This window comes from Anser brachyrhynchus (genome assembly GCF_964034855.1).
Source record: "Anser brachyrhynchus genome assembly, chromosome: 6".
NCBI classification, from domain to species: domain Eukaryota; kingdom Metazoa; phylum Chordata; class Aves; order Anseriformes; family Anatidae; genus Anser; species Anser brachyrhynchus.
The window spans coordinates 21,010,164-21,027,345 of NC_137700.1; the positions used below are offsets into that span (position 1 = coordinate 21,010,164).

Here is a 17,182-nt window from a genome sequence, read left to right on the forward strand (position 1 = left end):
CAACCGAGTTGTAGGCAGTTACTGAGGGAGTTGGTTTTCTTGGTGTGCTCTGACAATCAGTGTCATAAATCATGCTGGAAAATAATCTCTTACCTATGTTGGAGAAAAGCATAAACCAGTTTGACCAGGTTTTACATCCTCCTTTAAATCTTCAGGCACTCTGAGGGGCTGGGGCTGTTGTATAGTCCACTCACCCAAAAGGACTTCTGGAAATGGCCGAGAGGCAGCCTAGGATTTGAGGAGTGTTGTCCCCAAAAGGTGCCCAAGGAGAAAGGGGGTGAGGGAGGAGAAAAAGGAGACTCGTTGCACTATGAAATGTTAATTTCCTTTCTAAAATGACAGAGAAAATTGCAGTTTGAATTCTACCACTCTCACACAGAAAGAAAACGCAGTCTCCGTTGAAAAAACAGCCATGCAGTAACCGGTGTGTGTGTATGTGCTTATTAATGCGAAGTATGTTACTGGCTTAATAACAGCTCCTCCTCAGTTTCATCTGGGCAATAATTTGAATTTGAGTGCCAGGCTAGCACTCTTTAACTATATATTATTTTCTAAACTAGAATGCATTCAGAATTTAATGCCAACGGAGTTTGTGGCTGCCAGCGACCGTGACTTAGGCTGTGTTCAGGGACAAACGTGACTCTGAGGCCTAACATCATGTGAGCCCTTTAACTATTCTCCCTCCTCCACAGAAGCTCAGCAAAATCTCTGTGATTATTTTGCTTTGCCCCACTGCTAACCAAAGTTTTGTCTTTTCTACAGATATGTATCTAAAACTGGAAGATGTGACCCGTAAGTTTAATAAGCCTTGCATAATGGACGTAAAAATAGGGCAGAAAAGTTACGATCCGTATGCTTCAGCTGAGAAGATACAGCAGCAGGTCAGCAAGTACCCGCTGATGGAAGAGATTGGCTTTTTGGTACTTGGCATGAGGGTAAGGACTTGTTTTGTTTTCAAATTCAGCTTATGCTCTGGTCTGTTGTTCAGCACCAGATACAGCAGCTAGTTTATCTAGCAAATGACAATGCTTTTGAGTTTTGTGTAAATAAAGTGTTATCTCAGTGTGTTGGTAGTACTGGTATCAACTGTCATGTGAAGTATGTTTCAAAACATTGCTTCCCTTCACAAGTGTTTAACTTGGCTGTGCCCCTTCTGAGAGTTTATTTGCAGCTTCTCTCTCTATTTATATACACACATACAGGAAAGGTGTTGGGCTAGATGATATTCATTCAAAACTGAATGTAGTTGCAGTCGTTTCTTGTTGCATAGCTATTGGTTTTAAAGATTGTAAAGCATTTTTTTTTCGGTGTTTAGGCTTGTATCAGAGATTTACAGAAGGGACCAGTCTTTATAATTTAATAACAATCTGTGTCCTCTCCAAGTCTTTTTTTATTTTTGATTTGCTTTTATAAAAACAATGTAATTTTTATATTTAGGGAAGAGTAAGTTAGCTTTTCAGAGGTGATATGCATAGTTATAAATAGCTGCTTACAGTCTGCAGTTAAAAAAGCTTTCAATCAAAAGAAAATGTCTTTGATGCATACGTGCTTGAGGAACGACTGTCAGTTGGAGCTTAGTCTGAGATGGGTAAAGACCTTCAGGTGTCCTTAGTGACTCCATTAGATTTCCTTCTTTTAAACGTGGGGAAAGATGAATGAGTATTTGCGTATTGACTGCTGTAATACTTAAGCATAAGGAAAAGCTTTACAGAACGTTTATGGATCAGTAACACAAATGCGTTAATGTCAGTAATGATTGCCTGATGCAATGCATTTGAAGTATTTTTTTCCTGCCACAACTGGCTCAGGAGTACTTTTGGTTTTGATGTGAGGTTTTATTTGCCATACTCGCATGGAGGAAGCCAGGGCTTCGCAGGCTTGCATCAGCAAACATAAATGGCTGGAGACTTTGGTAAGCCTCTACTTTGCTTAGAAAGCAACAGTACCCAGATTGCACCATTGTCTGAAATAATTCTAATCTCTGCAGTGTTTTGTACCTAATTGCCTAGGCTCTCAGCCTTAACTTTGTCTTGAGATAAGCTTTTACAGCTATAAATTATAGTGGTCATGAGTAGTAATTATGCAAGCCTGCGAGAGAGCATGTGGGAGTTGAGTCAAAAACCAGTCCAACAGTTTGGATCGAGAAGGAAGGCTGAAGATTATAGCCTTGGATTTGGCTTGTATCGTTACATAACCTTTCTTATCTCATCCGTAAAACAACGTACTTCACGTTCTTTGTGTCCTGACAGCGTAAAAGGGGTGCTTGCTTCTACGGTGTTTTGTGTTTTTGTTTGTAACCTTGTCATTTACTGGCATCTTGATCCTGTTGCAGAAATTCTTTTGATTCCCTAATTAAAGCTGTGTTTATAATGATGGTTCTCCCAAGCACTGCAGTTTCCCATCCGGTGTTTAACTAGATGAGATGTGTTTTGTGCGTTTGGAACCAAATTGCATGTTGAAGTTATTTTCCAGAAAGATTTCAAAAGGTTCCTCCTCCCCTCACGCAGCACTTAGCAAAACCCACATTCACAAACAAGGCATTTTCTCTGCTCAGCTTGCCTCCTCTCGATTATGGGGTGCTCTCTGCCTGTCTGCTTACTTTATTATTCCAGGATTCAGGACGTGATGTAAAACCGTCTCCTGTACAGGCATTTTCTGCTTGTAACAGCTAACATGCTGGGTAAAGGATGCTGGCATTTGCTGGGCAAACATGTTTGCATGGTATCACACAACCTGGAAAGAAGAGAGTTTTGATTTTAATCTCTTGGTTCAGCGTTATTTGCAATACTGGGGATGAAGGAGGTATCTCACTGTTCCTATTTTGGAAAAGCAAGAAAGGGGGTACCAGGAAAAAAAAAAAAGAAGGAAAAATGCAGTTCTCTATGCTTTTAAAGCACACAGCATAAAAGCTGTCATGAAGAAAGAAACAAGCAAAAATGTTACACCTTTTTTTAAAACAAAAATGTATTTATAGTCCTTTTTTACCCAAAAGTCATCAATACGGCTTTTTCATGCACTGATAAGTAAGTAATCATCCAGTTATACATACATACATACGGCTTATCCTTTAAAAAATGATAATAATCTAACTGGCAGAGCTTTGTTTTATGTACATGGCTCTGGCATTTGGCACGTGCTAAAGCATGCTCATCTTTATTCACTGAATAGGCAGAAGAAATGCATGGAGCCACATTTAGAAAGCACAGTCAGTTCAATAACATTTGTTAAAAACCTATTTCATAGTCAGTGCAGGGGTTCCTTCCTTCAGATGGTTGAGGACATATGTTTGTTACAGAAGTAGGGAGAGCTCAAATGTAAGTCAGAACACTAAGTTACAGCTTCAGTAACAGAAATACAGGTTGCAGTATGGTTTTACTAGTAGACATAAATATACAAGAAATATCGTAGCAGTGTATGCAGTATTAAAAATAGAGTGTTTTATTTGCTGTTGAATAAAAGCAGAATGTGTGGGTTGTGATCTTGATTCACAGCCCTTTCAGACTCCACAATTTCCAATTTCTACAGTTTTTTTTTTTTTTCTTTTTCAGAGCATCTTGATTGCAGTATTACATAGCTCACAATTTTTGTGAAACATGTTTTTAAAGCACGGAGCGATGATTATGTAACTTTGCCTGTATAATCCATCATGTACTTTTGTTTGTGCCTGTGATTTATTGCATACATTAATGCAGATACCTTATCAAAGCTGTTTCTAAAAGCAAATTTCCTAATCTACAGCACATGTTCCTGCAAGATATTTTAAAACTAACTGCAGCTGAGACCATTTTCTTTCTGTATGAACCTTTTCTAACATTGCAATTTTTGTAAGCCCTGATATATCAATTAAGATTTAGTAGGGGAACAATAAGAAAGCTATTAAATCCTGCATCTAGCGTTCATATTTTTCCTTGAAAAAAAAAAGGCTTTTTTTGTTTGTTTTATATTTCTATAATCTAATTCAAGCTTTGTTTCAGAAAACAGAGGAAGACAAAACAAAAGCAAAAAAGAAAATGCTCACAAATTCGACAGTGCCCAATCCGTGCTGCAAAACTGAGCGCAGCAATTCCCCTGAGTCCCGTATCTGCCAGTCAATTGAAGGATGTTTCAGAAATTCATTTCTAGAGTTCAGGATGCTCATCTGTCATCCTCTTGGGTGAGGGACTCATCAGATAAACGACAGCTGGTACAGTTGTGGCCTTATGGCTGATAACAGCTCCTGTATGTTAGGAAAAAGCAGGGGATGGGTGACATGAGAGGTGGCCTCCTTTTTCTCCCCATTATTATAAAAAGCAGGCATAAGAGAAATTTATTCTAATGAGCTGCTCTGTGGAAGTTTTGGGAATCCAAAATAATGTATTCAGCTATTTTAAAAGTGCTTCAGGACTTAACTGCAGTGTCTCTGTTTCTTTTATTTAGGAGGTTATTGTTCTGCTCTGTCACTGAATAGGTTTCATCATAATTTCATTCTACAACTTACTAAATTTATTAAAGATAGGGTTTATTAAAACTCAGTGTTTAAGTCTTCCATAGTGGCTGGAACAAGTCCCTGAGAGATCACAGGGCTGTGGAGAAACCCGGCTTCTTCAGACATAAAGGAAACCTGTGCATTGCATGGGGATAATGGTGAGATGTGAGCAAAAAGTGTGAAAATACATATTTCAGTGATAATTCTACAAGTTAGGGAGCTTCCATAGATAAGTATTTGAACAGTTGTGTATTTTTCTGCTTCACCATGTAAGCCAGCACTGAATTAGTGTAAATAACACTGTATAATGTTTGATATTTTGCTTTCCTGGAGTCAGTCTTCAACTTAACGTTCTAAAGCTGCAGCTGCAAGGTTTCCAAAGTGTCTCACTGTACTAACACCATAATTTTAAAAATGGTACAAAAATGTGTGCATATGCAAACAGTAATAATGTAACACCTCATGTGGGGAACCAAAAGCCAAATGCTTTTGGAAGAGAAACTCCAAAAATAATTTCCCTTGTCAGCTAATTATCAGTATTGTTTGACATGCTGCCCACACAGAGTCCCTACTACTAATAATTAAAACCAAAAAACTTTTTATCTTGCTGGATTCCAGGTCTGTTTATGCAGAAACCTCACTGAACAGGGAGTGCTTGTAGGCACAAGGAGGAGCCTACACGCTGTTGACCGAAACATCTCCATTCTTGCCTGGTAGGAATGTGCAAAAATCCCTGATCAAGCAGGACTTTTCTTACAGGAGATGTTTTGCAGATCTCATGCATTTTCTTTGTCTTGCATTATGCAGTGGAACTCTTTATGTGAATGCAGAGCAAATGTGTAACGAGCCGTGGCAGGTGGACAAGAAATGAGATTTTCCTGTCTAATAATTTCTTGGCTGTTGTTGAGGCTACAGATGTGACTTATTTGACTTGCCATCGTTTTGACAGAAATGGGCTAGTACAGGCAGTCGCAACAACAGGGTTACAGAAGAAAAGTTGGTTCAAAGGCAAATATCCTTTTGGGAAGGGTTGGGAGCAGATTAGCCGCAGTGACGACGTGAACAAAAGCACAGTGAGGCAAGAAGCCTCTCGGCTTGGAAGTCAATTTCGGCCTCGTGCTGCTACAGCACAGCGATCCCTTTGTTTTTGGGGTGACGACCAAGCAAGATGTGGTGAAAGATTGCTCCTATCTGAGCTGGGGTTTCTGTTCCTCTGCTTTCAGTACGGGGCTTAATGTGTTTGTGTTTCGCTGAGATCTTCCAGGGATGGTTCAAGCAGCCACTTCCTTGCCATTGAGAGAAGGCTTTGAGGAGAATTAAGAGACAGCTCTTTGGCTAACGTGGAGAATACTTTCACGATTACCTGCATGTGTTGTCCTTCAGTACTATTGTCTTCAAGAAAAGAAAAATAACTTAGAACTGCAGCCAAGCCCTTTGGTAACCAAGGGTATTCTGAGCATGCTTATTCACAAGATAGTTAAATATGTACGTTGCAGTGCTGGTATGTGTGGGACTTAGCAGTTTGTCACCAACCATTTTGTATAGCTAAAAATACCCAGCTGATGCAAAACTTGCACATAAGAGTTTTAAACCTCTAAAACTGGGGGGAATGGGTTTGTGCAAGTTATGAGAAGAGGTAGGGTGGCTTCGTGGGCTTTGTGGGAAACTCCACTCAGAGGCACAGGGGGCTTATGCGCTGTTCCAGCGTTTCTTTGGAAAAGAAAATGAGCTTGCAGATCTTAATCAGCATTTTTGAGCAACTGCCCGTGTCGCAGAAACGGTTAGCTCCTATGGCTAAGAGATAAGGTTCTGGTAAACAGGATTATGTGTTCGTGAGCGTGCTGCAGTGCAGATGTGTGCAGGCTGCTGCCCCTAGGCCGACTGAACGCGCACGCTTGATGCCACTGAAATGAAGATGCAGCTTGTAAAAACATGGACGTGGTCTCCAGACTTGTGCTCCTCTTCCCAAGGAATACACTTTATTATTCTTGATGTATTTAATTACCTTTTGCATGTGTTCTTTTTGAAATTTTGAAAGTTTTTGAAAGCTTTTGAAAGTAGTTCTGGTACTTGAAGTATTTAAATAAGTTGTCTTTGGCTTCGTATGTTTTGTACTCTATCTAATGTGCTTTAAAGAAAAGAAGTGGAGAAAAACGGTTGTTTTAGTGAAACCAAAGTCACACTAGTCAGATGTTCTTTTAAAATAACTCACCTCTTTCACTGCGCTCTTCTGCAATTTATAGGCAGCAGGACCTCACTTTCTGTAGCTGTTACAACAGTAGAAGTCGGAGTCATAACAGTGGGAAGTAATCCCCACTACCAAGCGAGCTGAAACACTCAGGCTTACTACTGTTGTTTCTTTAGTACAATCAGAATTATTTACTGCCCTTTCAATGCGTGGCTGATGGCTGGAGTCTTTGCTTCCACACACCAGGATCTGAGTTCCTTGGGGACACTGAGTGTAATTACTTGAATCTTTTTGTCACAGTAAGAATTTTTTGAGACGTTTCCTTCTAGCTGCTCTGCAAAGCAAGAGTTTGGGCCTGTGTTTTCAGACTGTGCTCATCGCGGTTTGGATGAGGGAGAGAAGTTTTGGTGTGGGAGGCTGCAAAAAAACAAACAAAAAACGGGGAATTCTGCTTTTTTTGTTATTACTATTTTTCATATACCACTTAATTTTATACACCGATTTTCACTGCCCATGGGCAGGCACCTCACCGGTGCAGCCCCACTTGCTCTCTGTGGGATCCTCTCTCTGTGCGATGGGTGAAGTGAGGGCAGAGTGCGGCAGCCGGGATGGGTGCCGCAGGGTTGGGTGGTCTGAACAAATGCCAAGCAGAAAGTTTCTGCCAGAGACAACCGCCTGCTTGGTAACACCATTATTTCTGCAAGTAGGAATTGTCTACGCTCTCATAAACAAATTATATTTGGGCCTGGCTGGCTGGCACGTTTCTACAATGGAAATTATTTCAGTTAGAGAGAAAATGTGTCTCTGTATAAAACAGTTTTTAATTAAGCTGTTAAGCTTGTGCAATTCCTGATATGGGCAAAACTGTACATGTGTGATTTGCCTGCCTTTCAGGCGAAAGCGTTGTGCTGGTTGTACCAGTATCTGCTGGAATCGAGCTTTCACTCGGCTGCTGTCTTTATTTCATGTAACCTCATTTGTGCCAAAAATCATAGTTTCAGATGGGTCTTGTGTACTGGGCACTCCTGGTCACATCATAGCACTTTTTGTTGTTTTGCTGTTGTACCAAATATTTATATTTTTAAGAACTGCAAAATAGTTGTAGTGAATGCATGAGCACGTTAAGTCTTACAGAATTAATATTTGTAGCAAGATTAGTAGGAGTGTGATGGTTTCACATCTTAGCATTGATCTGCAAGGTATGTACTATGTAAAATGTTTTCTGTAACTAGTATGATGTCTTTCTGATGCAGGAAAATACAACTTGTAGATTAACCCCAAGATATGCAGGGGCACTGTTTTGCAGATCGGAGCACTAGAGGGCAGTGCTGACCTCTTAAGTAACTTACAGCTACTGAAGGGATAAGTGGTACCAAAGATTTGTAACCTGTCTGTAAGGTGTCTCATGCAGAAAATCTTGGTTGCCCTCAATAAGAACAGATGTACCTTCTTGTTTCTTGCAGGTTTACCATGTCTCTTCTGACAGCTACGAGACGCAAAACCAGCACTACGGAAGGGGCTTGACGAAGGAAACAGTAAAGGATGGTAAGGGAGCTCAGTGCTGTTGGGTATTTGATATTACTATTATTTTAGAACTGTGTGAAAAAGTAGTCTCTGTGCTCCCATTTAAAAACTCCCTTTCTCTCCTCTTGCCAGATGGGTCTTTAGCTGTGCCCTGTATCATCTGAACTACCTGTCAACCCTAAGTTAAATGTGCAGTTGGCTGTAACAACAGTTATAAGAATTTCCTCATCACACATCCCTTTTACTATTAATAAGGGAGTAATTGTGGTAGAATCCAATCTCTTTGCAGAATTGAGGCTTGATACTCCATTGAGGTAGAAATCTTAGAAGTGTTAACGTTTTTAATCTGTATATTTATATTTCTGGTTGTATTCCGTGAGTAAGTGCTGTCTATTAAAAAGCTGCTATAAACACGCTTTTCACTGACCATCTCACTTGAAATCAATTCTTACCTTGCTCTACACTAACAATAAATAAAAATGTTACCACTGTATGTCTATTTGGTGATAAATATTTCAAACTAGTCATTAACTGACATCTGTTTGTCTGTCCCCCCCCCCGGGGACAGAAGGACAGACAGACACACACACACACCCCTCTCTAGAGCTGGCACCAACTTGTCAGCTCTGTCACTTGTGATAAAGAAGCTGGGAGCTGCTGAAGCTTGTTTATCCCTGGAGAATTTAGTGGGTCCCTGCCCAAAACAGTTGAGATGCTTGCTTTAAATGATGAGGGGAGCAGGAACCGTGTTCATCTACTGCTTGATACACAGAGTGGCTAGTTTTTTATGATCCAACCCAACATAGGTTCTGTATATGTATAGCCCAGCTGTTCTGTACAGCAGGACCAGTGTGGGGAGGTGACTGAAAATACCTGAGTTCCTCAGTTCAGTTCTGATTCGTTTAATAACTGTGCTTGAAAGGAAACTGAATGCTGCCTGTCCCTTCAAATCAGGAATCATTCCCATCCCCAAACAAATGAACAGCATTTGATTTCATTTCAGAGGTGAAAATAATCCTCAAAAACGTCTATTTCTTGCAGGCATCGCCAAGTTTTTCCACAATGGGTACTGCCTGAGAAAAGACGCGATCGCTGCCAGCATTGAGAAGATTGAAAAAATTTTGGCGTGGTTTGAGGGCCAGAAGCAGCTCAACTTTTATGCAAGCTCATTACTGTTTGTTTATGAAGGTTCATGTCAGGCAACAACCGTGCGGTTGAGCGATGTCACCTTGGCAGAGAAGAGGGGAGTGCCCAAAGGACTGTTATCAGGTGGAGACATACTGGAGTATAATAATAACATTCATGTAATAAATTCTACAGAGAATGGAAAAATTGAGGCCTCCGTAAGTAAAGGCTTGTCCAAATTTTATGCACTTCACAAAAAGGCATACTCTAAGAGGCACCACAGTCAGCTCTCGCTAAAAGTTGAAAACTTGGAGCAAGACAACGTGTGGAAAAGCAGCACTTGCATCACACAGGAGCATCTGAATGGAAACGTTATACCCCAACTGGAAAAAGTTTTCTGTCACATGCCAGCAGAGATCAAGGAAAGCGTAAATGTAGAAGTGCGAATGATAGATTTTGCTCACGTGTTTCCTAGCAACACAAAGGATGAGGGATACATTTATGGTCTGAAAAATTTAATCACAGTACTTCAAAATATTTTGGATAACTAGATTCTTTGTTATGGTTTTTACTGGGGGCCAACGATAATGAAGAGCAACAACATGACGAATTTCTGCACTTGTAATGCTGTATAACTGGGTTTGTATTGTTCTACTCTATTTTATTTGTCTTTGTACTTTTGGTAGAAGGGTTTAACTTTTTATAATCTCACTCAGGAAAATAATTGGTAGTTAATTGGGGAATGCGAAAGGGTGAAGATACTTGAGATTATGCAGGATAGGCAAATTGGTAGGATGCAGCGTATTTGGCTGGCTGAAATCCAAGGAGTACAGTTGTACAATAAGCAGGGGTTGTGTTAGTTCCCATAACGACTTTAGCTTAGATAACATTTGCTCACTTAGCCTTGACACTGAGCCATATCTCCATTAACAGGTTTTTAGAAAACGGACTGAAAACTATGAAGTACGGGACTGACGTCCTCAGTACTGCCCTCTTGTGTTTACTGTGTTCGAATAACTGGAGTTAACCCTGTTTTGAGAGAAATCCTGTTTAGATTCAGTCATCTAACCTGGGAACCAGCGTATCAAAAAGTGCTTCTCAATGTAACGGGGCGATGTCGCTGTTCTTCTAACCCTGCTGTGGGCACTTCCCCTCTCGGTAGTTGTCCGTAGCCGATGTTTATTGCAGGCAAGCTGTGATGTAATTTGTGTTGAGGTGCTAAGAAAATGCTGGACTAAAATGTGGTAACAAATTTAAACTGCACAACTACTAGAGAAACTTTGTTTTCTGAGGAAGAGCGAAGAAAAAAAAAAAGAACGTGAGATATTCCAGGAACTAATTTGGTTTAGGAGATTAAGTCAATCTGTTAATGGAGCGTCTGATGTTGTGACTAAGGGAAATGCTTCACCCCTTTGTTCTGATGGCCCTTCTCCAAAAAACGTTGCTTTTAAAAGCAAACTAATTGAACAGGGAGACGAAGCATTTTGTGTAAGCATACAGAGATTTCCTCAAGCCGTTTGCCACTTGTATTTTTGCAAGAAGCATTCCAGGTTCCCACCGCCGGGGAGCACCAGCTGGAAGCGATGAGCGATGCGGATGAAGGACCCTGTGCTGTGAAGATCCAGTCCAGCCCTGGAGCAACCAGACGGACCTCCGTGGGTTTCGATGGAGTCGTGGTTCTGTTACCCTGGGCTAAAGCAGCTTTTTTTTTTTTTTTTTTTAAATTAACATCCAAGCAAGCCGTATGATTTGAAAGTTGTCCACTTCGTTCTTTTTCACAGGAAAAATTAAGGCTTTCATATGGAATACTTGAGGTTGGGATGATGGTGCGTCTCCTCTGTATGCTGTGTACGTGGCTGTCCTAACGTGCACGCGTAGTCAGCTATACACAAGTCACGTCGGAGCTTGATCCGTAAAGTAAGATTTTAATGCTTTAAGCAAGCCCCACAAGTAAAACTTTTTAGAATGGATTCGGTCATTGGCAACATACAGCTTTTAAGTGTGGACTTCATGTGACGTTGTGGCCTTGCTGCTCTCTCTGTGATGTTCTGCACTATGCACTCCTCTGTGTATGCAGCTTTGCATGTTCTTGATTTGACATCTGTTTTCTGTGTCAGAGACAAACACTTTTCGAACAAATACGCTGTTTTAAATAAAGTTGAAATTTTAGCTCCTTTTTAGATCCTGGGTTAATTGGAAGAAACAGGGTATCATGCGTAGAACTACATTATTTAAGTGTTAGAGCTAATATTGGCCACTACACTGAGGAGTCGAAGCAATCAGTTAGCAACACGATGTTCTGAAGCATAGGGAAAGATGCTTGCAGGAGGGGCAGTATCATTGTGTTGAAATTTTTACGCAAATTATGGTGAAGGCTGAGGGGAAATTATCAGGAAGATAAAGTATTTTTTCCACCTGGTATTTCCATTGCACTATATAGTTAATATATTCCCAACTCTCTGTGAACTAATTTAGCCATATTCTAGGAAGAGTTGGTGGTTTTGTTTGCTTTAATGCTGGGTTGTGTGTTATGATGTTGTTTTATCCCGTAACTAGTCAACACTAGGGATGTCTAGGCTGATAGTGGCCATGTAACAAAAAGTCACAATGTTTTGTAGAAAATACAGGGGAAAACATTTTTACTTCTGAATTTTTGTTCTCTGTAATTCATCTCTTCTGGATTTTAATCCATTTTTGTGCCAGAGAATTCAGACATCTGCCTCAAAGGAGTCAGTTATTGGAAAATGACCTGTATGCTCTTAGTGTAAGCGCATTCTCCTGTCTCTGCTTTAAGATATGTCTTCAGTGTTTGAATGCTCTTTAAGTATTGATTGTTGTGTTGACTATGGCAGTGTTTGTAATGCACCTGGAATATTGTTAAACTGTCAGATTATTTTGAATAAAAAAAAAAAAAATCATTTTATCATTTTTTTTTTACCGGTAGTACATTATGGATGTATTTCTGTTAATTTAAAATGTAGCTTGAGAGATAACAGTATTTTTAATTGGAAGTTGTGTAAATAAAGCTTGCCATAGAGGTGTTTTGGCATAGTACCGAATGTGAATTTAAGCCCACAAAGGCATTATGTTCACATTGTTCTTGCACACTTTAGATTTGGTGTTTGTAGTGTCTTGTATCTGATCAGATCAGATTGTTTTCAGTTACAGTTGGAGATGTTTCACAGAATTAATTAGAAAATGTAAAGGGAGACGCTGGACACTAAAAGTATGTATTACCTTCGATCTCCCTCCCTGCCAGTGATGCCTCTTGTTTGTTCTCTGTGCAAAACGTACAGGACAGGCAACAGCTACGTGGACATCTTCACAGAACTGGTAACGAGGCTGATAGGTATTTCTGTCCAATGAAGCTGAAAGCAGGTCTCTTCCCCAGGCTGGTGTGGTATTCGAGTGCTGTTGTCGTTGATGAAACCTGTCTGTTTTGATTTTAAGCAATAAGAGTTTGATTTAGCAGAATCAATTGTCAAAAGGGAAGATGCATGGAAGCATTGTTATTCATGTATTCTCTGAGAATATACTTATTCTGAAGACTTTCTACCTAGGTGATTGTGAGAATTGTGTATAGGCTTACTTAAGGAGAGTTTGAATTGTATACAGTTTTGTAAAAAAACAAAAACAAAAACCACATAAGTATTTACATATATGGTATTTTTGGATATGGGTGGAATTTGTTGCATAAAGTACATTGGAAAAATTATTATACCATTATGAAACATGTAAAGTATTTTAACCAAATCATTTTATGAACTAAAACTGAGACTTATTGTGATTCACATGAACCTTGTACTGTTTTCTATTTTTCTGCTGTAGTGCATAGCCAGACTGTTCTTTTCTGTAACTCTACAGTTTCATGGAGGAGCTTTTAAAGTCTAAGTCAGTAGATTAAGAAACCACTAATTCCCTTTAGTTTGATTAACAAAGTGCACATGGTTTTGTTTAAGTAATTTTAGCTTACCATACATCTAGAGCTCCAGCAGCACTCTCACCTGCCGCGAGCTCGGGCTGGTTTGAGCCTGGATCACGCAGTACTGAGCGTGAGCCTGTAACAGCAGCACAGGGAAGACGTGACCTGCACTGGCATGTCACCAGTGATGTTCACAGCCCAAGCTTACAAACCATTCTCATTGTTTTTTAACTTCATGATGTGAACCATTGTCAGGTATAGGAAGACAGTGGTAGGACTGTTTAAAGTTTTGTTGTTCATTCTCCTCTTTTTTTTTTTTTTTGTCCCCAAGTAAGCTTTCCTCCAGAGTGCCTTCTTCAGTCCTTGCTCTGGTACCACAGGTGACCTCCTGTAGCATCATTGTAGAATAATTTAAAATGAAACTTTGATTTCCTAAACAAAATAACAACAACAAAACACTTGTGCCCCGTAACTGCTCTTAAAGTGCAGGTATTGAAAAATGCCATCAAAATGCCTCAACGTGGGAAATACAATTTCTCTTTTGCACTTTCTACTGTGAAGAAGTAGAAGTGGAATTTTAGTACAGAACATACTTTGGAGATTAGACAGTAGGTTTTGTGACATTTGCTTGTGTGTGTTTTCCAGAGAACATTTTGGGGGCAAGGTGAGTGACAGCCAAACCGTGCATGAAGTTTTCCTTTTCTTACTGCAATTAATGTTGAGGCTTGGGTTTAAGAAGGTAGTGTAGTGGGAAGTGGTGAAAGTTCGTAAGAAGCACAGGACGGCTGGTCAGTTCTGCAGCGCAGATAATCCTGATATGATCCAAAGGCTGTGAAGTCTTCAAGGATCTCTCAGGTAGGCTGATGCTGTCCACCTATATTCATCAAATTACAACAGGCTGTTGCAGGATGCTGTTTGTAACGTACATTCCTCTCCATAGTTGCAGGCCAAATGCTGCCTTTACTGTTTTTGTGGCAATCTGTAAGTGAAAGCTGCAGAGAAGGTCGTCATCAAAAGGACAAATGTGATTATTTTAGCAGTGTTTGAAAGGGGAGAAAAGGAAGACAGCTAAGGATTATACAACAGAAAACATACTTCCAGAAACAGCTTCTGTGGTCTTGTTTAATGGAGATGGGCCCCGTGTATTTGGAGTTTAATTTCTGTGTTACATGACATTCAACAGAAAATAGTCACCAAGAACAAAGGTACTTTTAAAACACCTCCGTTTGAATTGTGTACATTGGTTCAAATAGTTATTTTATTAGGAAAAAAGTGACCTATGAACTAACTTCCAAATATGTGTATTGCACCTGACTATAAATGAAACTAGAGTGCACAAAGGCACTTTAATACTCTGGGAACTGTACTGGAAGATAAACGAAAGCATGTGAAATTGCACCTGATGCTGTGTTGTTAATTGTTTTTAAAATCTAAAGTTCTACATTTATTATGCTTGAGGGATGAATGTATCTAGTCTGGTGTCAGTTTCTTTGATTCAAGTGTCTAATGCCGTCACTCGGTCTCCTCTGATTTGTATGTGTTTGTAATTTCATTTGCTATTTTTGCCATTATCGGACTGCAGGGGGTATTGTTAATATTACATGTCTTTATAGGACATTGTACTATGCTATCTACCAACTTTTGTAATTTAATTATAATTGATATTTAGGGTAATTCTAATAGCTGTATATTTGGCAAATTATTAAAAGTTTCTGCAAGTGACTTGCAAGTATAATTGGTTTGTTTTTAATACCGGAAGACTCTTGAAAAAATGTTTTCTTGAATCTACCTGCACTGACTGATTCCCCTCTTTCTCTTCTTTCCCATATTCTGTATATGTGTACATTGGATTTACCAGTTTACCACCGTATTTTTTTCATGGCATCCATTGCTATTGTTCATTGCAAATACCTGCCTTGCTACACAAGAGTCGTCTTTAAAAATTAAAACAAAAGAATTTGGCTTTTCGACAAAAGTCCATGCTTTGCTGTATTGCACGTGAATTGTTGGTCAGCATCACATTTGATGTCTGTAATGGTCCAGTCTTTCCTAAAACCTTCTTCCCTGTTAGGAAATGATTCTCTGAACAGAGAGAGGATTGGGAAAGACAAAGCCATACCCCTAACGGAGCAAAAAAAGCAGGATTTTTCAGAAAGTTGGGGCAGTTCAGGCCTTGATGAGTAAGTAGGAAGTGGCTATTTCACTCCAGATGAATTGAACCTGAAGATTATCTTTAATTTTTGATTGAAAGCTGTGAAAAAGCCCATCTTTTGGGGGTTTAAGCTGGCTTGTTTTTCTCCCTTTTCTTTCAGAAGAGGGGAGGCAGGCAGGCAGCAAAAGGAATGCAGAGATGAAAACACGGAAAAGCTACACTTCACCTTTGTGCTCTGGGTTGTCAAGCAGGAACCTGTGGGTTGTCCTCAAAGAGGGCTTAATCTGAGCTTTGTGTGAAATTGAAATGAGTCAGAAATTCAAAGCAGGCGCATTCTTTATGCATATCACAGGGTTGAGGCTGTGAAAATAAAACACTGTAGGCTGCAACCTGCCAAATTACCTAGAAGGGAGGGGACAATATTGCTGTTAGACTTCTGTCTGATAACAAAATTCACAGGAAAGAATTTGCTGCCTATGGTAAGGTAGTTATTGCTTTGCAGATGTGCAAAACAAATTAAATTAATCAGCTGATGGGTATCATGGCTGTAATTATATTGGAACAGTTGGTGCCAATTTTCCAGCTAAGGGATATTTGCAGACAATGCCCACTAGTTATTTTGGAGTATAGAACACAGTGGTCTCATTTTACACCATACCTTTGAGTAAAATAATTAAATTGTTTATGCAGAAGGCCATTGTTTTGGGGAAAAGACAATTAAAAAAAAAAAAGCTATACAAACCTTGGGCACATGACTAATTTTTGTTGAAGTTTTAACCCTTTATTGTCTCTGAAAGGTTATTGTTCCTCATGTGTTAAGGGGGTCTAAAGAGAAATCAGTATCTACATTTTTTATAATCCTGTAAGACGACATGCTGGAAAATGTACAGGTCCGTGAGAGGGGCTGCATTTGTTATTGATTACAAACCCTTTTGCATCCATGATCAGGTCCCTAATTCTGAATGGCTGGGAGAACAGCCTTCCATTTTAATTGTCAATACATTTTTAAAATGTGTTGTCTTACTTTTACAGCAGAAACTTCTAAATGTATTGCATAGCCTTAGTATTTTCCTGGGGGTCTGTGCAGCCTTCCTTCCCATGCTCCAGAGTTGGAGAAGGAGTAAAAATAGGGTGAGGTGAGAACAGTGGCAAGAAGCATGGTTTTCCAAGGATCGAGTGTTTATTAATTTTTATATCATAAAAATCTGAATTGTGTTTATGCATTGAAGCCTCGGGGAGTTGATGTGACTGAGAACTTGACCCAGACAAAATTAAACATGGGGAGGAGCTGGTAACTGCACAGAGCCACCCCGCAAGGCAATTCCCCTCAGGATAGATAGGGAGTTAAAGCTGTTTGGGCATGGGCCCTGTGTGAGGCACAAATCCACCGCTCTTTCATCACAAAGACCTACTTGCAGGTCTTTGCTATCACAGCTATTAGTTTTATTTTTGTCCTCTGTTGCACGAAGCATGGGTGATGGCTAACGGATGCTAAGTGTTTGTCCCCCTCTCACCTTGCTCTGGGCAATCCGTTCCTGCTCCCTCTCCAGTTCAGCCCAGGCTTTCTGCAGTGAGTTGGTTCAGAGAGCTGAGCTCGTTGGAAACCAAGCCCGCACGTAATTACTGCTTTTCTGCTGTCTTGATTTCCTTGATTTGGCTCATTCTGGAAGGGACAAGCGCCTTTTCTAGATGCAATGGAAAAATGTCAGACTGTGGCTGGGGAAGGGGAACAGTACTGCTAGACAGTCATTAAAGAGGCTTAACTTCAACATCACACGTTGCTCTTCATCTCCTGTTGCCACTCTT

At 39.9% G+C, this 17,182-nt stretch overlaps 1 protein-coding gene across 2 annotated transcripts in view; it reads left to right on the forward strand.

The window, feature by feature from the left end:
- Positions 1-14,950, forward strand: part of IPMK (inositol polyphosphate multikinase) — a 40,915-nt gene extending 25,965 nt beyond the window's left edge. For both annotated transcript variants that reach the window (XM_080598475.1, XM_080598476.1), the window contains 3 exons: positions 763-935; positions 8,117-8,198; positions 9,219-14,950. In XM_080598475.1, coding sequence (XP_080454601.1) covers positions 763-935; positions 8,117-8,198; positions 9,219-9,853 — 890 coding nt within the window. In that variant the 3' untranslated portion in view covers positions 9,854-14,950. The remainder of the gene's footprint in view (positions 1-762; positions 936-8,116; positions 8,199-9,218) is intronic.
- The last annotated feature ends 2,232 nt before the right edge of the window (positions 14,951-17,182 follow it).